At 42.7% G+C, this 25,385-nt stretch overlaps 4 protein-coding genes across 14 annotated transcripts in view; 3 read left to right on the top strand and 1 right to left on the bottom strand.

The window, feature by feature from the left end:
• The first annotated feature begins 1,662 nt into the window (after positions 1–1,662).
• si:dkey-73n8.3 (uncharacterized protein LOC100150965 homolog) lies at positions 1,663–5,556 on the top strand. The gene is given in 8 exon segments (XM_061667068.1): positions 1,663–1,676; positions 2,260–2,287; positions 2,289–2,376; positions 2,525–2,680; positions 2,759–2,863; positions 4,094–4,303; positions 5,028–5,220; positions 5,294–5,556. Coding segments are annotated over 8 exon segments (897 nt in total). The 3' UTR covers positions 5,397–5,556.
• Positions 5,557–6,358: 802 nt separating this feature from the next.
• zgc:112332 (uncharacterized protein LOC553712 homolog) lies at positions 6,359–18,959 on the top strand. Of its 2 annotated transcripts, none has more exons than XM_061667069.1 (7): positions 6,359–6,411; positions 6,810–6,925; positions 9,913–10,068; positions 13,929–14,033; positions 17,471–17,680; positions 18,240–18,432; positions 18,541–18,959. In XM_061667069.1, exons 1-7 carry the CDS (start codon positions 6,401–6,403, stop codon positions 18,641–18,643), a joined length of 894 nt encoding a protein of 297 aa, XP_061523053.1. In that variant the 5' UTR covers positions 6,359–6,400; the 3' UTR covers positions 18,644–18,959. The 2 variants fall into 2 exon arrangements, with proteins under 2 accessions (XP_061523053.1, XP_061523054.1); XM_061667070.1 differs by having other exon boundaries at positions 18,279–18,432.
• The window catches only part of tpk1 (thiamin pyrophosphokinase 1), a 65,946-nt gene continuing 50,499 nt past the window's right edge, over positions 9,939–25,385 (bottom strand). For 6 of the 10 annotated variants that reach the window (XR_009767429.1, XR_009767434.1, XR_009767431.1 and 3 more), the window contains 5 exons: positions 21,653–22,146; positions 18,290–18,486; positions 17,491–17,583; positions 16,600–16,730; positions 16,170–16,516 (listed from right to left, as the gene is read on the bottom strand). Coding sequence is in view for 1 of the 10 variants with exons in the window: in XM_061667071.1 (XP_061523055.1) it covers positions 22,001–22,146 (146 nt within the window). In the remaining 9 variants the exon portion in view is untranslated. Of the gene's footprint in view, positions 10,087–16,169; positions 16,517–16,599; positions 16,731–17,490; positions 17,584–18,289; positions 18,487–19,148; positions 22,147–25,385 lie in introns of those variants that run through there. The other 4 variants (XR_009767427.1, XR_009767430.1, XR_009767426.1 and 1 more) reach the window with 4 other exon arrangements.
• sec61g (SEC61 translocon subunit gamma) lies at positions 19,676–21,280 on the top strand. The gene is made up of 4 exons (XM_061667073.1): positions 19,676–19,773; positions 20,123–20,221; positions 20,306–20,408; positions 21,135–21,280. The coding sequence occupies exons 2-4, from the start codon at positions 20,128–20,130 to the stop codon at positions 21,142–21,144; spliced, it is 207 nt and encodes a 68-aa protein (XP_061523057.1). The 5' UTR covers positions 19,676–19,773; positions 20,123–20,127; the 3' UTR covers positions 21,145–21,280.

Below are 25,385 nucleotides of genomic sequence, written 5' to 3' on the forward strand. Positions count from 1 at the left end.
AGAAAAAAGGGTTAGTATTGTAAATCTTGATGTTTCACCACACACACGGCACGGTGACCCACTGGTAAGAGCGTCTGCCTCACAGTGCTGGGTACCGGGCTTCAAATCCCGGCCCCGCCTGTGTGGAGTTTGCATGTTCTCGCCGTGCCCGCGTGGGTTTTCTCCGGGCACTCCGGTTTCCTCCCACATCCCCAAAACATGCGTGGTAGGTCGAATGACAACTCTAAATTGCCCGTAGGCGTGACTGTGAGTGCGAATGGTTGTTTGTTTGCATGTGCCCTGCCATTGGCTGGCGACCGGTTCAGGGTGTACGCCGCCTCCCGCCCGCAGATAGCTGGGATAGGCTTCCCTCACGACATCCATCAACCTTCTCTTTGGTCTTCCTCTCGCTCTCTTGCCTGGCAGCTCCATCCTCGTCATCCTTCTATCAATATATTCGCTATTTCTCCTCTGGACGCGTCCAAACCATCGAAGTCTGCTCTCTCGAACTTTGTCTCCAAAACATCTCACCTTGGCGGTCCCGTTGATGAGCTCATTTCTAATCCTAACCAACCTGGTCACTCCGAGAGCGAACCTCAACATCTTCATTTCCGCCACCTCCGGCTCCGCTTCCTGTTGTCTCTTCAGTGCCACTGTCTCGAATCCGTACATCATGGCTGGCCCAACTTTGCCCTTCATCCTCGAAGAGACTCTTCTGTCGCACAACACACCTGACACCGTCGTCCACCTTGTCCAACCTGCTTGGACCCGTTTCTTCACTTCCTGCCCACCCTGACCCCAAGTATTAAGTCCTCCATTCTTGCTATCTCTTCTCCCTGTAGCCTCACTCTTCCCCCTCCACCCCTCTCATTCATGCACATACCTGCATGTCATCAGGACCAACGGCCTTTCCATTTTCCTCCTCTTTAATGCCTTTCTAACTTCCCCCTGACTAATCCTTGCCACTTCCTGGTCCACCACACTTCTACTTCTCTTCTACTCTTCCTCCTCTCTCGTTTTCTTCATTAATCAACTCCTCAAACTATTTTTCCCATCTATCCAGCACACTATTTCCATCTCTATCCTTAAGCACCCTAACCTGTTGCACGTCCTTCCCATGTCTATCCCTCTGTCTGGCCAAACTGTTGAGATTATTTTCTCCAACCTGGCATACAATCCATGTATCCTTGTCTCCTCTCCTCCGACCTCTCAGTGTCCCACTCCTTATTAGCCTTAAAACACCGTTTGTTTGGCAAAGTTTTAAGCCGATGCCCTTCCTGACGCAACCCTCTGCATTTATCCGGGCTTGGGACCGACCTACGGTTTGCACTGGCTCGTAACCCCCCCATAGGGCTGCATTTCTTTTGTGATTTAGTATGCCAGTACACATTTGCAAACCTGGAACGTACACTCCTGATCAAAATTTGAAGACCAGTTGAAAAATTACAAGAATTGGCATTTGTATGTGTGAATATGTTCTCTGTTTGCTGGGCTTTTCATGAAAAGGAGCAGCTCGTGATCCCTATCAACATCTCAATTTAATTGATTAGTTCCAATCGCAACACAGCAGCTGTTTGTGTCTTAAAACAGCGGTAGACTCTCATTTCTGTGCCAGCCCTCCTTCTACATCCTTGCCTCAACATTCCGAAGCCACATCGTCATTGCGCATTTTAAAGCACCAAGATGCAAGCTATAAGGTAAGAAACCGAAACGCAAATACTTTTACATGCATAATTACGATATCTTTGACTAATTACTAATTGCTTCTCCCTGATATGAAATCTTCAGAAGGTTAAAAAAATAAATAAATAAAAAGGTTAGGCGCTGCTTTTCTAACCTTGAGGCACTTTTATAGTCGCGAATATACCATCTTTTTCAATTTGTCATGGGTCACTTATTATCGAGTGTAAAATATTGTACGCTATTTTACTGATCATCAGGAAGGCACAACATTTCTTAAAATAAAGCTTGATTCATATTTTGTGGAGTAAAATGCATGTCTCCTATCTCCCCTGTTATAAGTTGAAAAGTATAGTTTATGTCAATAATTTTGGGTCTCGGCGAGGTGAAGAAGAACATTTGTGATTTGACTTTTTACCTGCAAATGTTTGGGAAACCCAGATGGACATTGAACTTTATTGTACAAAAAAAGTAATATGCAACTATTTCTGCGAGCATTTTGAATCGTACTTTTATATGAACTGCTTCTATTGTCGAGAAAACAACTGATCCTTTTTCAAATAGTGTTTGAACAAATGTGCGTCGCTTCTTCCTCAACAGGTCTCTGATTATCCCCAAGTGGTCGTCCTGATGTTCGTCTGAACGGGAAGACGGCTGTCGTAACCGGTGCCAACACGGGAATAGGCAAAGAGACGGCAAAAGACCTGGCTATCAGAGGCAAGATATACGCATCTATTGAGTGTTCTGGTGATTTGGTGTTTTAGGCGTGAGCAGTGTAGCTATCGCAATCTACCTCACGTGATCTTCCTCACATTTCAATGTGCACGGGCTTGGCTGTTAACCCTTTCGCGCCGAACCTGTGCAGGCGCGAGGGTGATTCTGGCTTGCAGGGACACGGCGAAGGGAGAGCAGGCGGCCCGAGACATCATGAGGGAGGTGCCATGCGCCAAAGTCGTCGCCAGGCATTTGGATCTGGCCCAGACCAAATCCATCTGCCAGTTTGCCGAGAATATCTACAACAGTGGGTGGCGCACGTGCTCGCCTATTCTAAAAGTGTGAAGGTCTGAATGTTAATGAAGTCAATTCATTCTATTTGCAGCTGAGAAGTCTCTGCACTACCTGATCAACAACGCGGGCGTGGCTCTTTGCGCTTACTCCACCACTGTGGACGGATTTGAGACGCAGTTTGGAGTCAATCACTTGGGTATAAAACTGGGGTCTCTTATCTCCGCCGAAAACCAAAGGCCGTAGGTCATGTAACTATCGTCTTCATGGTTCGAATTTGGCCGGTGGGTTGGTTAATCGAGCATCAATTAGTCGGTTGATGGGATTGCATGAAAAATATGGAAATGTTTTCCTTGAAATGTTACCGGAGTTGATGCGTACGGTGGTAGAAGTGTTCGCACTCTGTACTTCAGAAGTATAGATAAGACAAAGAAGACAAAAGGGACTGAATTCGACTCCTTAAATAAAAATGCAGACTGAAACGTACGAAGGGAAAAAGTCAAATTGAATTGTTATGATCAATTTTGGGCAATTACATTACATTACACATTTACTATTATATATTTCACATTTACATTTATATTTCACTTTGCTAGTCATCAATTAACGTTTAATATTTGGCATGTAATTTATCTTTTTGTTGTTGACAAAAGTTGCTGTTTTTTTTTTTTTTTTTTTTTAACCATTGTTTGAAGCTGAACGTGATGAAAATGTGACAAACTGCACCCCTTAATCAATTATATAAAATTGCAGTTTTGACAACAAAATTGTTTCCCTCCTTCAACTTTCATGGTGCTTCTTTGCCACCGAAACAACGTAGTTTGGCAAATGTTGTATGCTAAGACTAAGACAAAAATAAAAAATAATCTAATGGTTATAATTGAAAAAATTGCACCCTACCTGTGTGTGTTTTTTCAGATTAGACTGAGAATTATGTTGTGTTGTCATCCGGGAATAAACTTTTTTTTTTTTTTTAAATGGTAGCTGAATAAATACTCAAGTAAAGCACAGATAGGTAAATAATCTATTTAAGTACAGTAACAAAGTGTTTGTACTTACTCGCTTCCCACAAGTGTGCATATGTGATGCTGGGAGGTTTGGGCTTGATCATGACCTCTGTCAAGAGAATAATCAAATGACACGAAGGTATAATATTAGGTTTATGCTTGGTTGATCAGACAAGAAAAAAAAAAAAGAAAAAAAAAATATATATATATATATATATATATATATATAAATATCCTCACACCATTTCTTCGAAACCTGGCGCAGGCTGTGGTAGTGCACGGGCCAACCAATAATTTATCTCTCGCAGTATATTCTTTGTGTTAGTGGAGGGAGACTAGCAAAGTAAGAATGCGATTGCTCAGTGCCACCGTTGTGTTTTCACTGTGCATATGACAAACATCTTGAATCTTGAATCTTCCAGGTCATTTTTTCCTTACCTTCCTGCTGCTGGACTTGCTCAAGCATTCTGCCCCTTCCCGGGTCATCACCGTTTCCTCGAGCGCTCACACCATGGGCAGGATCCAATTTGATGACCTGGGCGGTGAAAACAACTACCGCCCTGTGCAGGCCTACGCACAGAGCAAGTTGGCTAACGTTCTGTTTACCAGAGAGCTGGCCAAGAGGACCGAGGGTATTTTGTGTCTTTTTAAGTCTCTCTATGTGTCTCTTAGCCTTGTACTCGCCAATGTGCAGATAAAAATGGCTGCTTTCCAATGTGAGAGTCACATGCATTAACCGCAAGTGCTTTTTGGCGAGGGACTGAGAAGGAATCAAGCATGCTTGAGGAGGATACAATGTTTGTCTTTGAGAAGCAGCAGTGTGAGTACGGCAAACCCTTTCAGCTAATTATGCGAAGCAAAAGGTCTGTTCGTGTTCTATACTTTGACTCGGCAGGGGGATTGTGATTGTGAGGGAAGCTCATTCAAGAAGCTCTCCTAAGACAAGATCAAGTTTGAACAGTTCCATATTGGGACAATTCACGTGCTACGACAAACTCTGTTGAACACTTGAATTCTTACGATCGTCAAATAACACGTAATCTCGTCGTCGGCACGGAGCGCAGCGGGGAGAAGTTGAGTAGTTAAAGTACCACTCTGACACAATTCATTGGGATATGAACAGGCAGAGTGACTGATCGTGCTGGTGGAAAGTGGAAACGACTCCGACTTTGAACTAATGCTTTGTGCTCGCTTTGCTTTGCTGCCGCGACGGGTTAAATGCCAAAGTCAAGTGTTGAGCCGTCCGTGCAAATGTAAAGTGCAACGCTGGAAGTCCAACAAAATGGTCTCTTTTTTTTTTGTGAGGCAGCAGTTTTGCATGTGCTGAGGTGAAAGAAACACACGTTTTGCTTCCAGCATTAGGAGTGACGGCTTACTCAGTGGACCCCGGCGTCGTCAACAGCGAGATAACCAGGCACATCAGGAGGCCTATGGCGGACGTCATCCGAATGTTTTCCTCTCTTTTCAAGACGTCAGCAGAGGGGGCCTACACCACCATCTACTGCGTGGTGACTCCTGAGAGCGAGCTGCTCAACGGGGGGCACTACAAGTGGGTCTGCGGGGCCGGGCCACGTCTGCGCGGATCACCTCGGTGCTTTGCACTAACGGAGTTCTCCTTGCAGGGACCGCGCCTATTCGAAGGGTTGCAGGGCGGGTCGAGACGACGGCACCGCTTTAAAGCTGTGGGCGGTCAGCTGCCACCTGCTCGGCGTCCGCTGGAGATGAACACCGACGGCGACACCTTTCATATCACGCTGATGTTACAGTGCGAAGGGCAGGAAGGCCTGTGGCGGATAATTGAGGACGCATGCAAAGGAGATAAGAGCAGAACGGTGACAAAGGTTGTCGTTGTACGTGACTCAAAAGATTAAAAGATACGACTGATAAACGGTCTGGTGGTCCTTTGTGCTACTTTGCACGTTTTGGTTGACCTTTACGAGGACTATCTATCTATCTATCTATCTATCTATCTATCTATCTATCTATCTATCTATCTATCTATCTATCTATCTATCTATCTATCTATCTATCTATCTATCTATCTATCTATCTATCTATCTATCTATCTATCTATCTATCTATCTATCTATCTATCTATCTATCTATCTATCTATCTATCTATCTATCTATCTATCTATCTATCTATCTATCTATCTATCTATCTATCTATCTATCTATCTATCTATCTATCTATCTATCTATCTATCTATCTATCTATCTATCTATCCATCCATCCATCCATCCATCCATCCATCCATCCAGGGTTTGTTTGGCCGAGGAGGACCTCAAGCGAGCAGAAAGCAGTACTGCAACAGGCTGTCCAATCGCATTGACGTGTTTCTAAACATCATTTGAGTTCAAACTGCTGACTGTAAGCGTTCAATCGCGTATAGTCTCATTTGAATGCACGATATGGATTAATATCCTTTTTTTCCGGGGGGGGGGGGGGGGGGGGGTGATTCACCCCTCCAATGCGCCTGGCAGCAGGATGCGACCAACGGGGGTTGGCGTGCACGGCGACTGTGGGTGGAGCGTCCGCTTCACAATCTGGAATTTGCTAATTATTTATGTGCCATCTGAGCTCGCTCCTGATTGGCTCAGCGCTGATGATGCGCGCACAAGGTGGGCGCGGCTACTGGGAGCGACTATGATGACGACGGCGATGATGCAAACCGCGAAGAGACCGATTGTTCATTGGTGAGGTGGGAATTTGTAGCCGTGAAGCAAAGATGAGCTGCAGGTAGGACGACACGTTGACAACAAGGCGAGTGCACATACAAAAGCAGAAGCGAAAACCAAAAAGAATGTTGACATTTGTAAGGTGATTGACGCCGGCTGATGTGCCAAGACTTGAAAGTGACTGTTTGCTTTTGCAAAGTGCATCATTATTCTCATGCATTATGTAGGATGCATCGCACTGCTTTGAGCTGAGTTTCTGCGAGGCAAAGAAAGTAACTTAACCCAATAATCAGGTCACTTATTTCATTATTGTCAAATTTAGTATAAAACATGCATTTTTGGGGGGGATTATAATATACACTACAATAATAATTTTGGGGGATCATATTTCCAGATATACTTTGTAAATGTATATTTCTCAGTGGTATCATTGGACGTTTTTGCTTGTTTGCGGTTCAGGGCTGTGTGCTGTCACCGCTGGTCATCTGAGGAGAGGCTGGACAGCAAAACAGCCATCATCACTGGAGCCAACACCGGCATAGGCAAGGAAACGGCGAGGGATCTGGCAGCAAGAGGTACGAGAACTTCTATCACCGCATTGTTACTCCTACTTGTTAGGTTTCCCTTTGGCTTTGTTTTTCTTCGGGTTCTGCTCCACGATTTGATTGAGATCGATTTTTGGATGGTGCGTTTCCCCCATTGCTCGCACATCCGTTCGCTCCTTGTTCGTTGTGCCTGGCTTGTCTCCTGTCTTCTCCAATCTGTTGTCTCAAAATGTTCAAATGTAAAGCGAAATGTATTTTTGCCTGGCCGGGAGCTCAGCACCCAGAAACCTTTTCATCCTAGAATCATCCCTTTACTGCTCTGACTGTTCCTCCCACTACCACTACTATTGCTACGACTTGTATTCTTGCTGCAGATACAACACTGCTACCACCACTCCAATTAATGCTACATATAGCCCTCACAGTTCTCAAACTGGTGGCAGGGGGGCCAGATCCAGCCCGCCACATCGTGGCCTGAGGAAAGCAAATCATGTGCGTTGACTTCATCTTTCTTGCGAAAATATCAAAACTAAAATAACGTTGAGAAATTGAAAGCATTTTTTGTTGCCAATCCCCCTTTTTATTTTTTTTAAAAATAATAGTTGGAAAATCGTAAACGTACAAAGCTTCTGATTTCAAAACTAGGTATCAATCAATTTGTTGTATATATATATATATATATATATATATGTATATATAGACACATACATGGGGTAATAAGGTAATATGGGTTCACAGTCATAACGGAAGTCATAACTGCGATGTGGTCCGTGGTGAAAATTAGTTTGATACCTTTGGTATACCTATCGCAACTACTCCAACAATTATTTCGACTGTTTACCTTTGCTGCTCCTGTTCATCTGCCTGTTTTTTTTCCCCCCATACTAAATTCCCCCAAACCTTCCACTTGTGACTTTTACATTCCGGTATGTATCAAGAGTTCCAAAACATAAACAGAGTTTAAGCTAAAAAGCATGACCCCCATGCTCAGACCTCCACCAAATAATCAAGTTTAATCCTTCCCCCTGGGTCAACTGGTTTTCTTCAACATGTATGCAGTATTTATCCTTTTGGTCCTTTTTCACCATAAGAGAATGTGAGCCGATGAGCATGCGGCTTAACACTCCAACCAGTCAAGTGACGGAAGACAGATCAAAAAAGGGGGACAGAGGGAGCATTGTGAGGGGCTGCTCCCTTCGGAGCCCGACAGGAAACAAAAGAAAGATGGGAGAATGCACCACGCATGCGCATGCACGCACACTAAGCAAAGCAAAATTATTTATATAGCACATTTTATACACAAGGTAACTCAGTGTGCGTTACATGATTCAACGCATTTAAAAGAAAAAAAAAGCTTGTAAGCGTTTAAAACAAAAGAGGAAAAAAATAAGAGTACAATTAAAACATTGTACAGTGCCAGAAATATCATTTAAAAGTGGAAATGCTCTAAAAAGCATGAGAAAAAAAGAAGAGTTTCTAACCTGGACTTAAAAACATTCACACTTGGGGCTGACGTCACTTCTGTTGGCAACGTATTCCACTTGTGTGCAGCATAATAGCTAAATGCTGCTTCACCATGTTTGCTTTGGACTCTGTGCTCCACTATTTGACCTGAGTGTCGAACTCAGAGCGTAACTGGGTTTATATATCCCATTAGCATTTCTTTCATGTATTCAGGACCTAAACCATTCTGAATGAGCTGCAGCTGTTTCATGCTTTTTGGGGAGTCCAGTCAGAAGACCATTCAAATAGTCAAGTCTACCTGAGATAAAAGCATGCATGAGCTTCTCCTGATCTGCTTGGGACATGCGAGCCTTCACTCTGGATATGTTCTTCAGATGGTAGGAGGCAGTTTTAGTAATTGATTTGATATGACGGTTGAAAGTCAGGTCGGAATTTATCAGTACACCAAGGTTTTGGACTTGGTCTTTGGTTTTTAAAGAGACTGACTCCAGGTATTTACTAACAGCAATCCTCTTTTCTTTACTACTAAAAAAAAAAAAATCTCAGTATTGTTGTGGTTTATTTCAAGAAATGTTTGGCTAGAGCGAGGTCTAAAAATTGTGTTCACCCATCTTGAAAGGCTGAGTAAACCTTGTGGCCCCTTGTTTTCTGAACAACCACTGTTCATTTATTCATGTTCATGTTTGTTTTCACATACAAAAAAAAGTTCCATGCAGTGTTTTGGTTACATTTACTTGATGCATGATTAACAACAACGTATCACGCAACAGGATTATGCAACACAGTGATGACAAAACAGGTTTGATTTGCAATGAAGGCCTGTCACCCAAGGATGATTGCTTTCTCATCTAAATATTTGGATGTAAATGACATTACAGTTGTTTTATATTGATTATTTCTTCTAAGTATCCTTTAAACAGGAGTAAAAAAAGAAACAAACAAACTAAACAAAAAAACGATTTGCCTGTGAGGTACATATCAGCATCCTTTTTTTGTGGATCTCCCTCTTAAAATGCAACAGGAAAATCACGCTGACTCATTAGTCTTTGAATATTGAGTCTTTGGTGCATTTAGCACACTGACAACAGCTTGTTGTCTGCTTTATTTTAATGAAGTGAACTTGGCCAATGTGGGAGCAACTGAATTTTCCCTCATGGGAACGGCAGGAGAAAAACAAAGACAGTCACTGACTAATCACTCTCCTCGTCCATAATTGCTGGGCACTGCCGCTATCATGTCTGTGTGTGTTTGTGTGTGTGTGTGTGTGTGTGTGCAGAGTATGGTGTACTGTGCATGTGTTCTCAAAACAGCTCATTATTGGGAAGGCACTATCATTTGTGTTCCACATGAATGACAATGAAGTGGGTTTTGTGCTGAGTTCAAAACCTGCATGGGATGTTGAAAAGTATTCCGAGTATAGAATAAAATAAAACTAATGCTTTCTGCACTGTGAGTTGGAATCCGTACAACATTCTTAACTGTCACATAAAACAAGTTGCATTATGCGATTCGAAAATGATCATCATTTTTTTTCTTTTCTCTTTTTTTTTTAGGTGCCCGCATCATCATGGCATGCAGGGACCTGGAAAGAGCAGAGGAGGCGAGATCGGAGATTTTGGAAGACACTGGTAATGCGAATGTGGTTGTCAGGAAACTGGATCTTTCTGACTGCAGATCCATTCGAGCCTTTGCTGAGCTCATCAATAAAGGTCCGTTGTGATGGCTTTCTGTGACATTTATGCACCGAACAAAAATATAAATGTAACATTTTTGTTTTGAATGAACTCAACTCAAAGATCGCACACTTTTCTATGTACACAAAAGGCTTATTTCTTTCAAATATTGTTTGAAAACATGACTAAATCTGTGAAAGTGAGCACTTCTCTTTTGCTGGGATAATCCGTCCACCTCTCAGGTGTGGCATATCAAAATGCTGATGAGACAGCATAATTTTTGCACAGTTGTGCCTTAGGCTGGCCACAGTAAAAGGCCTTTCTAAAATGTGCAGTCATAGCACAATGCCACGAATGTCGCTAATTGGAGGGATTTTGCAATTGGCATGCTGACTGCAGTAATGTCCACCAGAGCCGTTGACCGTGAACTGAATGTTCCTCTCTCTACCATGAGACGTCTCCAAAGGCGTTTCAGAGAATTTAACAGTACTACTTTATGTTAAACTGACCTCACTGACTGTAGAATTTGTGTTACCACACCAGCCAAGGAGTTCCACGTGTCAGATTCTCTCACCTGCTGTTCCTTATTTAGAACTTGGGTGGCACTTTGTGCATCGCCTTCCCCCCCTTCTCTCTCGCTCCCCAGTCACCTCCACCCACTCACTTGCGCACCTGTTCCCTATCAAGCCGTCATCACTGTCTACATTTAAGCCTGCCAGAACCGGGAATCCCACGCCAGAGTATTAACGTTCACCCGCGGAACACCGGCTCTGTACTCGCACGTAAGCTACGCCTTGTTGGCATTATTCGGATCTCCATGTTCTTCCTCGTCCTCAGTGCTCCTTCCGTGTTCCCCGCCTTGCTGACCTCTTAAACACGCCGCCAAGCCGTCCACCTGCTCACACCGTCGCCTCCCGCACATTCCCGTCTCGACGAGCCGCCATTACGCTTCAACGGTCCAACTCCAAATTCCTTTTCAATAAACCATTCTCCACAAACTTCTTCAGCCTCCGCTTGCTTCTGGGTCCAGTTAAAACTGATACCATTGTATCGTTGATGCCACGTCCATCATCTTAACCTCCAAGGTCGTCTGAGACCAGCCACCCAGACAGCTGCTGCAACATGGCAAAGCTTTTGTGAAAACTTATTTCAGATTATGTCCAATAGAATCAAGCTAAAAGTTCCTAGATGATTGTTTCTGAGACTTTGGAGACAGGAGCTTTAGGATATAAAGTCACAAAACAAAAGTCCTGATTCTCAAGACAATGTACATGAAGGCTAAAAGGTACACATTCTTCACTTTCAAGTAATTGCATTTGTGTTCATCATTCCATCATTGTTGTTTGAATCTTTGAATGTTGGCTGACAGAAAGAAGATCCAAAGCTAAGATCTTGGATCTTACATCTGTGTCCTCAGCAAAAGGAATGAGGTATTTTGTGTGAGCGGCAGTCAAAAAGTAGAGCCCAATTTTCCTCTAGCTTTATTTATTGCAATAGAAAGACAATATTTGCATAGAAATAAAGGCCAAAACATGGGGATTTCCTTTCTACTTTTCAATATAATCTCCCTTTACCGCAACACCGACTGTCCATCGATGAACAAGGGCATACAGCGGCTGAAATAAGTATTTAACACGTCCCCATTTATTGCATTAGATTTATTTCGAAGGGTGCTTCTGACATGAACATTTTACCAGATGTTGGGAACAACCCAAGTAATCATGCATACAAAGAAAGTTGAACAAATTAGGTCTGAAATTAGGTTGTGTGTCATAATGTGAAATGGAAAGGGAAAGAAATAAGGGAAAAAGTATTGAACACGCCAACTGGTATTTATTTAATACTTTCTACAATAGCCTTTGTTTGCAATGGCAGCTTCAAGACACATCCTGTATGGAGAAACTAGTCACATGCATTGCTCTGGTGTGATTTTGGCCCTTTCCTCCACACAAGCAGTCTTCCAATCCTGAATGTTCCGTGGGCTTCTTTTATGGACCTTGGGTTTCAGTTCTTTCCATAGATTTTCGATTGGATTCAAGACAGGTGATTGGCTGGGCCATTCGAGCAGCTTTATTTGTTTTTCTTTGAAACCAATTGAGAGTTTCCTTGACAGTATGTTTTGGATCATTATCCTGCTGAAATGTCCACCCTCGTTTCATTTTCATCATCCTTGTTGATGGCAGCAGAGTTTTTGTCAAGAATGTCTCGGTACATTTGCCCATTCATCCTTCCTTCAATAATGTGAAATTTACCAGTAGCATTTGCTGAAACACAGCCCCACACCATCATGTTCCCACCGCCGAACTTCACTGTTGGTATGGTGTTTTTAGGGTGATGTGCAGTGCCATTTCTCCTCCAAAGGTGGTGTGCATTATGGCATTCAAACAGTTAAATTTTGCTCTCATCCGACCAGACTATATTCTCTCAGTATTGAACTTTCTTGTCCAAATGTTGTTCAGCAAACTTTAAACGAGCTTTGACATGTATTTTTTTTCCAGCAATGGGGTCTTGCATGGTGAGCGTGCATACAGGCCATGGCGGCGGAGTACATTGCTCGCTGTTTTCTTTTGGACAACAGTACATGCTAATTCCAGGTCTTTTTGAAGCCCTCCACAGGTGGTCCTTGGCTCTTGGACAACTCTTCTGATTATTCTTTGCACTCCTCGGTCAGAAATCTTGCAAGGAGCACCGATGCAAATTTACGGTGGTATGATTGACTTTCCACTTACGTAATATGGCCCCAACCGTGCTCACTGGAACATTCAGAAGCCTAGCTATGCACCTGTAACCAATGCCTTCATTATGTTTTGCAACAATTACTTTGCGATGGATTTTAGGTGTCCAGTGCCTTTTTGCACCACCCTTTCCTCATGTGTTCAATACTTTTTCCCTGTGTCATTTCACATTTTTACACACAACTTAATTTCTGATCTTATTTATTCTACTTTCTTTGTATGTATGGATTACTTGGGTTGTTCCCAACATCTGGTGAAATGTTCACGTCAATAGCACCTTTGGAAGCATATTTAGTGAGAAAAATGGTGACGTTTTAAATGCTTATTTCAGCCGCTGTATGCATGCCAGCCTCGTAAAACTCACTGTTTTTACAGTTTGCTTGTTTGTCATCAAAGAAGTGCTGACCCCTAACTCGTTCTTTTAAAAGTCCAAAAAGGTGATAATCTGATGGTGCCAGATCAGGTGAGTATGGGGGATCGGATATGGTTGTCCAGCCAAAGGAACTGATGACTTCACAAGCTCCTTTGCTTGTCACAGAAGTCACTCAAAACGGAGTCTTGTTCATTGCCTTTGCCACTTTTTGACTGTGCTGTAGCCTATTGCAGCATCCCCGAACACATTTTCCAACCTTTTGAAAATGTTTAGTGGTGGTTCCATCAACAACCTAATCAACTCTATGCGAAGGGGGTGTGTTGCACTCCGTAAGGCAAATGGTGGTCACACCAGATACTGACTGCTTTTCTGACCTCACCGGAACCTTCCAACACAGTAGAACTGCACATTTTACAATGGCCTTTTATTGTGGGCAGCCCTGGGCAATAATCGTGCTGTTTAATTGGCATGCCACACCTGTTAGATGGAAAGATTATTTCACCAAGGGAGATTTACATAAATTTACCGGACAATTTTTGAGCAATATTAGAGAGCCTGTCTCAGTGTGGGTTTGTGTGTGTTGACCATTCCTTTCCTTTCCTTCCTTCTTTCCTATTACCTATTTTTGGCCCACCTATTATAAAGCATGCTATACTATTTTTGTAAACATCACACAGAATGATTACTAAAAAGGGAGCTTTTTGTGATTGCCAGAGAATTCAAATAAATGTATATGAAACTTTCATCACTCACTTTTCATCTTCCTCTGCTTGTGTGTTTATTTTTAGAGGAGAAGCAAGTCAATATTTTGATAAACAACGCAGGCATTATGATGTGTCCGTACTCCAAGACCACAGATGGCTTTGAAATGCAATTTGGAGTCAACCATTTGGGTGAGTCAGCGAATTTGTCAAGAAGTAGACAAGACAGAAGGTGCAGAAACTCTACAGTGATATTTTGTCCCATTTTTGCTATTTATTTAAGGTTGCTGTCTGGTAACAGGAAACCATTTTAAGTAATTTAATGATTGTGAATACATAATGAACTCATGACAAGGATGATAGTTGTTGTGTTTGCGCACATAAACTAACCATACATCATATAGTGTACCATGGCACCCCCTCCAACGTGATCATGTGCTCAGTTGGTATTTTGAACCCAAGCTGGTGGAAGCTAGAACAAGCTCAGCTTCACAAGGCAGCCCACGCACACACGCCCATCCATCCATTTTCTATATCGGTACAACGCTGGAGCCAATCCCAGTTGACTTTGGACAAGAGGCCGAGTACCCTGGCTTCTGTTTGCTAGTTAATTGCAGGGCACATACAGGCAAACAACAATTCGCGCTCACATTCACACCTATGGACAATTTAGTGTCTTCACTTAACCTAAGAAGCATGTTTTTGGAATGTGAGAGCATTAAACAGTATATATAGCACATGTAGAACCAGGAACTTCCCTTGGCTGCATGCACTTCCATTGGAAACAATGGGATAGGAAATCAAGAACAATGGTATAGAGAGAAAATTGTCAGGACATGAAGGTAACGGGCTGTTCGGTCCCTGTACGACCGCAGTCAGAGTTTGGTCCGCATAGCCGGCAGTAAGTAGTTTCCGGTGATGGTTGGAATCCACCAAGGCTGCCCTTTCTGTTCATAAGTTTTATGGACAGAATTTCTAGGCGCAACCGAGGCGTAGAGGGGGTCCGATTTGGTGGCCTCAGTATTGAATCTCTGCTTTTTGCAGATGTGGTTCTGTTGGCTTCATCAAGCCGTGATCTCCAACTCTCACTGGAGCAGTTCACAGCAGAGTGTGAAGCGGCTGGGATGAGAATCAGCCCCTCCAAATCTGAGACCATGGTCTTCAGTCGGAAAAGGGTGGCGTGCCCTCTCCAGGTCAGGGATGAGATCCTGCCCCATGTGGAGGAGTTCAAGTATCTTGGGGTCTGGAATGGGAGATCGACAGGCGGATCGATGCAGCGTCTGCAGTCATGCGGACTTTGTATCGGTCCGTTACGGTAAAGAAGGAGCTAAGCCGAAAGCTCTCGATTTACCGGTCGATCTACGTTCCTACCCTCACCTATGGTCACGAGCTGAACAAGATCCCGGATACAAGCGGCTGAAATTAGTTTCCTCTGCAGGGTGTCCGGGCTCTCCCTTAGAGATGGGGTGAGAAGCTCGGTCATCCGGGAGGATCTCAGAGTAGAGCCGCTTCTCCTCCATATTGAGAGGAGCCAGATGAGGTGGCTGGGTCATATGGTTCGGATGCTTCCCGGGCACCTCCCTGGTGAGGTGTTCCGGGCACGTCCCACCGGGAACGACCCAAGACACGCTGGAGAGACTATGTCTTTCGGCTGGCCTGGGAACGCCTCGGGATCCCCCGGAGAGCTGGACGAAGTGGCTGGGGAGAGGGATGTCTAGTCGTCCCTGCTAAAGCTACTGCCCCCGCGACCCGACCTCGGATAAGCGGTAGAAAAGCACAGGTGGAGACAGGCTCGAGAAGTGACACATGGAACGTTGGATGAATTCTGAGAGATTGTGGACGTTTTAGCTGAACAGATGTGGGATTGATGATTTTGGTGATCGAGAAGGGACCACTAAAGCGCAGAGTGAGTTCACGGGATTCGGTTTGGACTGAGAAGTCATGGGAAAGCCCAACCATCTGACCCAGCTTGTACTCAGGCAAACAAACAAACAACAATTCACACTTACGGGCAAGTTAGAGTCTTCAAGCAACCTTACCGCAGAGAAGGAGGTGAATGACGAGAGTATCGGGGAGGAGTTGTGCCATAACACGGTAGCCCATTTTGCTGCTTTTCCGCATAGGAGGTTAGTTACGCATGCTACTTTGGATTGTTCGGTGGGGTAGCTTAACGGTTGTAGGTTCAATACGAGGGAGCAATTGAGGAGGAATTGACTGCATGCACCTTGGTCCCCAGAGTAGGGCTCGGGTGGAGGAACATGAGGTTGTTTGTATGGTAGGCGGGATGGATCGGAGGCCGCGGGCTCGGAAGGAGTACTTATGGGAGGGTGGTCGGGCTGCAATTTGGCAGAAAGGAGGGAAACTTGTGAGAGAGTGGTTATAGATTCCTGGAGAGCTTTGTCCTGTCTTCGTGTATGGGCGCCTTGGAGGGTGAGTGCTTGTTTTAGCACCTCCGGATTTGCTGGGTCCATGCTGGCCAGAGTATTCTGTCACGATACGAAGGTATCCGTTTTCACTGGACCCAGTAGCAAGCAGAGGCTGAGAAGATAGTGGTGAATAATTTATTGAAAAGGAAGTGGATTTCTGAGGCGTCGTGGCAGGTCGTCAAGACTGGGAACGTGCGGCAGGTGGTGGCGTGAGCAGATGGACTGCCTTGGCGGCATGGTGGAAGTAGTCTGCAAGGCGGGGAACACGGAAGGAACACTGAGGACGATGAAGAACATGGGAGTCAGAATAATACCAATAAGGGGTAGCTTACGTGAATGTGCAGGGCCGGTGTACCATGGTGGAACATTAATACCCTGGCGAGGATTTCCAGGATCTGGGAGGCTTTTATGCAGGCAGAGATGATGACAACTGATTGAAAACAGGTGCGCGGCCAAGGTGGTACTGATTACAGGGAAGGGAGAGAGAGATATATATAGAGAGAGAGAGAGAGAGAGAGAAAGAGGGCCGCAAAGCCACCCAAGCTCCAAAAGAGGAACTACAAGGATAGCTCTTGACAAAAATATACAGACCTTGAGGTCTGGCTTCTATTGCGTGCAACTATCAGCGTATATTCTGGCATGTCAATGTACACGTACACGGCCCTGTTAAAAGGGCCAAGAATCCCCCTCCAAAAAAAACCCCAAAAGTGACTTTTCTGCCAATTGGCTTGAGCCAGGCCACCTAGTGTGTGTGTGAGTGTGTGCGCGTGCATGTTTGTGAAGAGTTAACTGCCGCTCCAGGACCTAAAAGTATTTTTATAGCTACTTTAAAAAAGTGAGATTTTGTGAAAACCGTGGCCCTGACGAAACAGATGAAAAACAAACCTCCCAAAATGGTAGTTTAAAAAAAAAAAATTATTTACCATTTCTGAGTTGAACAGTGTCCCTTGCTGTGTGTGTGTGTGTGTGTGTGTGTGTGTGTGTGTGTGGATGGTTTCCCAGCATTCAGGGACCTAAAAATGTTTTTGTGGAACTGGAAAAAAATGGCAATTTTGCATCAGCTTGATGAGATGTTTCTCATATTTTGCCCTTGTCTATTTTTGTAAAGGCAGTACTTGCATACAATACTTGATGAGTAAGGGTTTGTCAGTTCTGTGATACAGTTTTCGATGAAGAAATACATATTTCGAACTGAATTAACAGGTCACTTCCTGTTGACGTACCTGCTGCTGGACCTGATCAAAGTTTCAGCTCCGGCCCGCATCGTTGTGGTGGCATCGGTGGCTCACACCTGGACTAGCCTTCGATTGGATGACCTGAATAGTGAGAACGGCTATGACACCATGAAGGCCTACGGGCAGAGCAAACTGGCCAATGTCCTCTTTGCACGAGCCCTTGCCAAAAAGTTAAAAGGTGAGGGTGTGACAACAGAGTAAGTACATGCATGACTGAGGAAACTGCTTATTTTCAGTCAATATTAGCTTCAAATGGTTGCAAATTGTTTAAAAACAAGTTACTTTTTAGTTTTTTTTTTAAAGTCTTTAAGTGTAATCAGATTGTTTTGAAACAAATATTCTTGGTAAAATTTTGAGCCTTGCAACTGTCTCCATTCTTATAAAAACATGAATTATGTATCACTGATTTGATTCAAGAATAACAAACAAATATTTTGAAATCCGATTAATCGAATAATCAAAAAAGATTCATCGATTATGAAAGCAATCGTTGGTCGCAGCCCTACATGATAATAAACTACCTGTAACAAAAGACATTCTCCTTCCAAGGTTGCTTTTATCTGCTATCATGAGACCTCCTCCTCAGCATCAGCACCTGCCTCCCTCAAACTGAAATATCCTGTCCATTTGCACAGAAAATGTACATTTAAAGTAAAAAAGTAAAGAAAACGCATTATCAAGCAAATATCAAACATACTTGGTAATGCGTTTTCTTTACTTTGTTGCGCATGTTGCAGGAACAGGGGTAAGCGTGTTCTCTCTACACCCCGGTGTAGTGCAGTCGGACCTGTGGAGGCACCAGCATCAATGTATCCAGGTGGCTGTGAAGATCTTCAGAATCTTCACAAAGACAACGGTGGAGGGGGCTCAGACCACCATCTATTGTGCTGTGCAGCCTGGCCTGGAGAGCCAGAGCGGAGCCTACTTCAGGTACATTTCATCCAGCCTATAGTGGCAGCATATCTTCTTACCCCTCACTGGTACCTGCAGACAGACAAGATCTGATTCTAAGTAACGGGCATTTCCTTGTGGTTTCAGCGACTGCGCCCCAGCAAGATGCTCCAGAAGTGCCTCAGATGATGATTTGGCCCAGGAGCTGTGGGAGAGCAGCTGTAGCATGCTTGGCATCACTTGGCAGTGAATAATGGATACATTACAATGCTAGGAAGGACTTTGTATCATGTTAAGTGGGAAAAGGCATCATTCATAAAGCACTATTTTGCTAGGGGCATTAATCTACACGTACTGTAGGGATTACCACCAATTTATTTTATAAAGGATCAGAAGTATTCTATATTTGGTGTCTATTATTTTTTTTTTTTTTTCAAACAGCGTAATGTAGACTGCAACGCACACACTTAAATGTATCACTGCGTTGCGCATTCACTTGGGTGAACAATGGGTGGAGGAAAAAAAAAAGTTCTAATCTAAATCACATGAGAGTTTATTAACACCTGTGGAATGTGGTCCAGGCGAACTGAGCTTTCACAGCTGTGGACCAGAAATGATTTAAAAGAAACCAAATTTGGATTACAATTACAGTAGAGGATAAATAAATATTAATCCCAACACTGAAAATTTGGGATTTTTATTACCAGTATTATTCTGATTATATAGATTAAAAAAAAAATGTTTTTACTGTACAGTATTTTCTTTTTAAACGAGCTGGAAAAGTGCATAATGATACAGTACTTGGTAAAAATGTAATAGTTTAACAACAAAAATACATCATATGTTAAAGAGATGCTGCTGATCAAAATGCGTCATTTTAGTAGGGTTACAATATGTTGGATTTATAAATCCAATCTCTCCTATTTTGCTGTGTCTCGAGATCTATAAGATTTGATTGTTTAGTCACAGACCTCAAAAAGTGTCATGCTTCTGTTTTATAGAAATTGCGTTGAAAATGTACAAAACAGTGAGAGCACCCCTAAACCACTGATCCTAGAAACGCCCTTGAAGGCTACGAACACCACACAACCGGTGCAGAAAACATAATCAAAAATAATATTCAGGAAGAAGAAAATAATGCTCAAAAGAAGAATAATTTATTCACATGCATTAAGAAGTGTTTTTCTTTGGACCAAGACAGATCAAACTCGTGTTCCTAGAAACTTCTCCCAGCCGCTAGGTGTCAGTGTGAACCAAAAGTCACACTGGACAAGAAAGCATCGTTGCGCATGCGTGTGTAAAGTACACGTCAGTCTTGTCGCATATCAACCGAGCGACGTGGCTTCACTCCTCTTCTCAACAAACACGACCTCGGACAAGGTATGAACTCCGAAACTCTAATATTTTTACATCAAAAAGCAGGTGAAAGCAACAACATCTGTTTTATGTTAGGAATTTATATATATATATATATATTTTTTTTTAATCTCACGTCCATATTATAGCTTTTCTTCATCATGCCACACAAGCCAATACGTGTTAATTAGCTTAACGCAATAGGTTTTCTCCTAAAGGTTTACAAACCACTGAAATACAAAGCGATGGAATTGACGTATTATTATTATTATTCTTTTAATGAAGTGTCAGGATAAAGTCAACGTCAGCATTGCATCGCGGTGAGTTAGCTTGTAGCTAACTAACTGTTTCTTGCGATGCTCTCAATCTTCAGCTAACATGGACCAGGTAATGCAGTTTGTTGAGCCCAGTCGGCAGTTCGTCAAAGACTCCATAAGGCTGGTAAAGAGATGCACTAAACCCGATAGAAAAGGTCTGTACAGTTTTCGATTGTTGCCCGACCCGATCGTGTGTCGCTGGTGGATTTAATTGGGAATATTTCTGCTCACCTTCACAGAATTCCAGAAAATTGCAATGGCCACAGCGATTGGGTTCGCCATCATGGGATTTATTGGATTCTTTGTTAAACTGATCCACATCCCCATCAACAACATCATTGTGTAAGTTATTGCAACAAATCAGTCTTTAAGGCGTTCAGTATTTGTCATGATTAAATCTCATCTAATGCACGAAGGAAAACAAACTGTATTATGCTATAATAAGTTTTTGTTTGGCCTGGCAAATTAGGCATGACTGGCTTTTATACTATGTAACAAAAATGGTAAACAGATTGCAAATAAAGCAAGTACTGTGGTGTTAGATACAATTAAAGCTGGTGATGACGACAGTGTGAATCACAGTGATTACCAACCATTATTGAGGCAAAGCACATATTTTACATGAGAAAAAACATCTCAAGGGAAGGAACACCACCAAGCAAAAATGTCACAAAAAATGGATGTTATGTACCTTCTGCCATCTAGTGGAAGACCATGTAATTGTGCAGCCTCTTTTTGCTGGAATAGATAGTTGAACAAAGATACAATATTTGTCGTAAATCAATCATTTTGGACCAATTAAGAAAACTGATAATTTCTTGTGCACTAATGTGCCTCGACACGGTGGTCGGGAATCACTGTGCTACACACTGTTGTCATCAGAAACTATCTAAATGTAACTAACATGACAGCACTTCCTCTATTTGCAATCCGTTTACCATTTTTGTCACATAGTATAAAAGCCGGTAATGCCTCATTTTCAAGCTAAGACCAAATAAAAACTAGCAATAGCTCTCACATCCAACTGCATGTGCAAAGAATAACATTGTTCTCATTTTTGTCTTGCAGTGGTGGTTAAACTCCCTTAACATCCAGGACCAGAAGACGGCCGTGCAAAGTTCTAATGGGGGGGTACTGAAGGGATGACACTTTTACATGCTATTGACATTTCTTTCACTGTGTAAATAAAACAAACCAATGATTTTCCTTTTAAATTCAATGTGTAAGCTCTTCTGAATACTCGGCAGTGGCTGTGTATTTTTACGAGGCCTTTATATTTTGCCTTTTGTGTAGTTAATTATTTAGGTAAGATGGAGTGCATTTCTCAATCTAATTACTTTAAAACTGTTGGAAGGGGAGCACAAAAGAACTAATCACAAAGCTTCTGAGGCTATTGTTAAATTAATATCATTCGTTCAGGCAGCACATTGGAGTAGTGGTTACCACATCTGCATCAGAGTTGTGAAATCTCAGGTCAGGCTCTCTTGTCTGGAGTTTGCATGTTCTCCCTGTGTTTGTGGGTTTACTCGCCTCGCCTGTGACCGTATGAGGACAAGCGGTATAGATGATGGATGGTGAGTTAATACCTTGTTTCCACAGAAGGGTATGAGGGTTGCAGTCAGCTATATTAAAACAAAGAGAGGTTTCCACAAAGTTGGTCAGCTCAAGATTAACACAACTAAAAACAACAACTAGACATGAATTAAAAAAAGACACTCTTTTACTTTGTCACAAAATCTCTCTCAAAAAAAAAAAAGATAGTTGGGCATAAAATGAAGGTATTGATGTTACTGTTCCCCAACATTGCGGTCCTGTTATTGGCTGCCAATCAGTCAAGGGTGTACCTCGCCTCTCGTTCAACGTCAGCTGGGATAGGCTTCAGTTCATCTGCAACCCTAATCGAGGACAAGTGCTGTAGAAAATGGATGCATGGTTCACTGCAGTCCTCTGAGGATGCCCATGCTCCAAAGCAGCGGCTGATCTGTGCTGACTGTCACACACTTCCTGGGTTGTCCGGGGGAAGTCGACTCGTAGGTGTTGGAGGTGCTCACCAGCTTCCCGAACTGCAGAACCCGGTTATCTGGACAACAGACATCGGAACAAGTTGATGCAGCTTCACGTAAGACTGACGTACACACGACAATACACTTAGTTTATTCTGCAACAATGAAGAAGTATAAACAGAGAGCCATTACACAGTGACAAATAGTGTAATGTGAAGACACAGTATGACCAAAATGGAATTAATGTACAGTGCTGTGGAAAAAGTATTGTTCTCCTTGTCGAATTGTTATATTTTTGCACAGTTTCTCCATTTTAATGTTTCAGGTCATCAAGCAAATGTAAATATCAGATAAATATAACCCAAGTGAACTTAAAACGCTGTTTTTAAATGATTTCATTTATCAAGGGGAAAAAAAAAACTATTCAAAGTTAACCTGGCCTTGTGTGGAAAAAGTAATGGCCCCCTAAACCTCCTAACCGGTTGGGCAATCCTCAGCAGCAGCAACAACTGAAATCAAGCGTTTTCTATAACTGGCAATGAGTCACATCTCGGTGAGGATATCTTGGCCCACTCTTGGAGAATTGTTTGAATTCAGCAAAAATGTAGGGTTTTTGAGCATTAACAGCCTTTTGAAGGTCAGGCCACTGCATTTCACCTACGGTCACAAGCTGTGGGTCAAGACGGAAAGAACAAGATGTATGGGCTTCCCTGCTAAAGCTACTGAGCCTGTGACCTGACCTCCGATAAGCGGAAGACGATGGATGAATAAATTTGTCGAATCGGCGACCAGTTCAGGGTTTGGCCCTGTTCTCGCCCAGTCAGCTGGGATAGGCTCCAGCATTGCCGTGACCCTAGTGAGGATAACTGGTATGGAAAATGGATGGAAGTATGAATTGTAAGGAGACTTGCGGGACATCCTATATATTCATCATTAATTAAGGCAGAAGTGACAGATCTGTCCAACAGTGACCTCAAGTGGTTAAAGTAGAAACCTCAGAAACAATACTTGCCTGAGGACAAGGAAGGACTACTGTATGGTTACATTTTCTTCTTCAAAATAATGTTTTGTCGAAAATAACAGGGACTGTGCTTCAACGTGCCAATAAATGGTGAAATATAACTTTGCATGTCACCATTCCATTTAGCATTACATTTGTTCACACATCATTAGACGTGAGCAAGTTGAGCAGAAAAGCGCCCTGAGAGTGGATGTGTTGGACTGTGTCTAATAGAACAAGGGCAAAGCTCGGGAGGCAGATGTAAGACAATCACTTTCATTTACTTTTCTATCACGGGGGACTGCTCTCGCATGCCCTCGCTGTATGCGCCAAATTAGATGTCAAATAAATAATGCAGAAGCAATTTTTAATCTGACAGTTCTGCCATTGAGTCAATTGAAATATTCGGATCAGATGGTGTTTAGGTTTAGTGGTCCAGATGATTCAGTGCAGTACCACTGGTGGGCCACGCATTAGGTACCTTCCGACTTAATCCACCTCCTGATCCCACCGCTATCACGTCGCAAATGCAATCTTATCTGGAAAAGACCGTCTTGAAAATGTATTTTTAACTACGTCTGAGACCAAGTCTAGTCCTCCTCCTCTGACAGATATTGTTGGGCATAAAAACCTAAAATATATTCGTGTGCAGATCGCTACAGATACTACATGTTTTGCAATTCAAACTTGACTGTAAAAGGTGTGCACTGACCATCCAATCAGAGGATGGAAAAAGCTGATGTTATTGAGGGCCCTGTGACGCAAATTTGTAATTTGATCACACAACAGTCGTATTACCAAAACTGACCTGTGAGAGGGGTTATGGTGCCACGGGGCATCCAGACTGCGGGGAAATACTGTGCAAAGAAGAGAGAGTAGTAGTAGAAGATAGGTTTAATGTTAGCTTATCTGGTTGTCCTTGTTTTTTTCTTTTTTCCGTGCCGAATGACTTGACCTGAAACATTCAACACAACCAGTTGCTCTATCTGTGTCCTGGAACAGCAAGAATTTCAGGTCTCTTCCTGATTTTCGTATCACAACCACAGAGTCCATGGCTCGTTCTATCTTGGTGCTGACCAGCCCAATAAAGATTTGCAATCATAAATATTGAGAATATTTAACAGACTTAAAGGACCTCTCTCTCATACTGTGAACCTAGGCACTTCTTCCATTGTTTTGGACTTGAAATTGATGTCTGCGGAAAAACTTCCCCTCCAAACCAAATTCAGTATTAATTTTAGGCTTGGCATATTTAATTTTCAGCCAGATTTTAGCCACGCACATTTTTGGTCGAAACCTGCGTCAATCCATGACATCGACGATGAGCACATTTCCTTATTAAACTAGTTTGTGTTCTGCGACGTAATTGTTGCCTATATTGAAAATGTGTATTTTTGTTTTTAGAAAATAACTGATGAAAGTAGTGAAGTTATATTTGAGAAGGCTTGTTTTGTTAAAATTTATTACTAATGCTTTGTTGCAGAACGAAGGCAGTGCATGAGGTAACTGCACTGCCTGCAATGCATAATGAAGTTAAAGACTTTTAGTAATGTCTTTGGTGTCTTGTGAGCGCAATGGACTTTGATGGGCACGGCTAGCATAATTTTCCTGATTAACTGGAGTTTGCTACCGAGCCTGGTCGAACAGGATGACATTTGGCCTCTCCCAAAACCAAAGATGATGTCCTTAATTGTATTGTGCGAGAAGTTTTAAAGGAAACATTTTTTTCACGATTGAAAACAGTTCCCAGGTGTCTTAATAACCTGTCAGTGATGATGCAACTGCACAGTGCAGTCCGGAAAGAATAAAATGTTCCACATTTTATGTTACAGCTTTATTAAAAAAAGTTTGCAGTCATTTATTTAAAAATATACGCTGGAATTAGGACTCATCTTGAGAAAGTTATGCAAAAACCAATCATCATACAAGAGGACTTTGCATAAGCAGAGCACTATTAATCAAAAGCAATGCTTGATAATTGCATTATTTCTCTATCCATGAATTGCATTAAAGTACACAAGTTGTTGATAATGAAAACGTCACACTCACGCGGCTCCTTAAACGCAATGGAAAAAGAACAAAAGAGAACAATGGCAGAAAACAATGAAGACAATCGCTTGTCCACAGGCATTTGCGCACACATCAAACGGGCGTAAAAACGGCCTTTCCTGCTTCAAAGGCTGCAAAACAAGCGTTGTATTAGAACGGATTGACACAAAACAAAGAAAAAAAGCTACTTGGGAAGTTGCTTAATAATTGAGTGAGTAGAGATCCGGAACCACAAAGTGTAGGCGGAGAAATATTAAACTAGTGGTG

Source organism: Phycodurus eques, chromosome 21 (genome assembly GCF_024500275.1).
Source record: "Phycodurus eques isolate BA_2022a chromosome 21, UOR_Pequ_1.1, whole genome shotgun sequence".
Taxonomy (NCBI): Eukaryota; Metazoa; Chordata; class Actinopteri; order Syngnathiformes; family Syngnathidae; genus Phycodurus; species Phycodurus eques.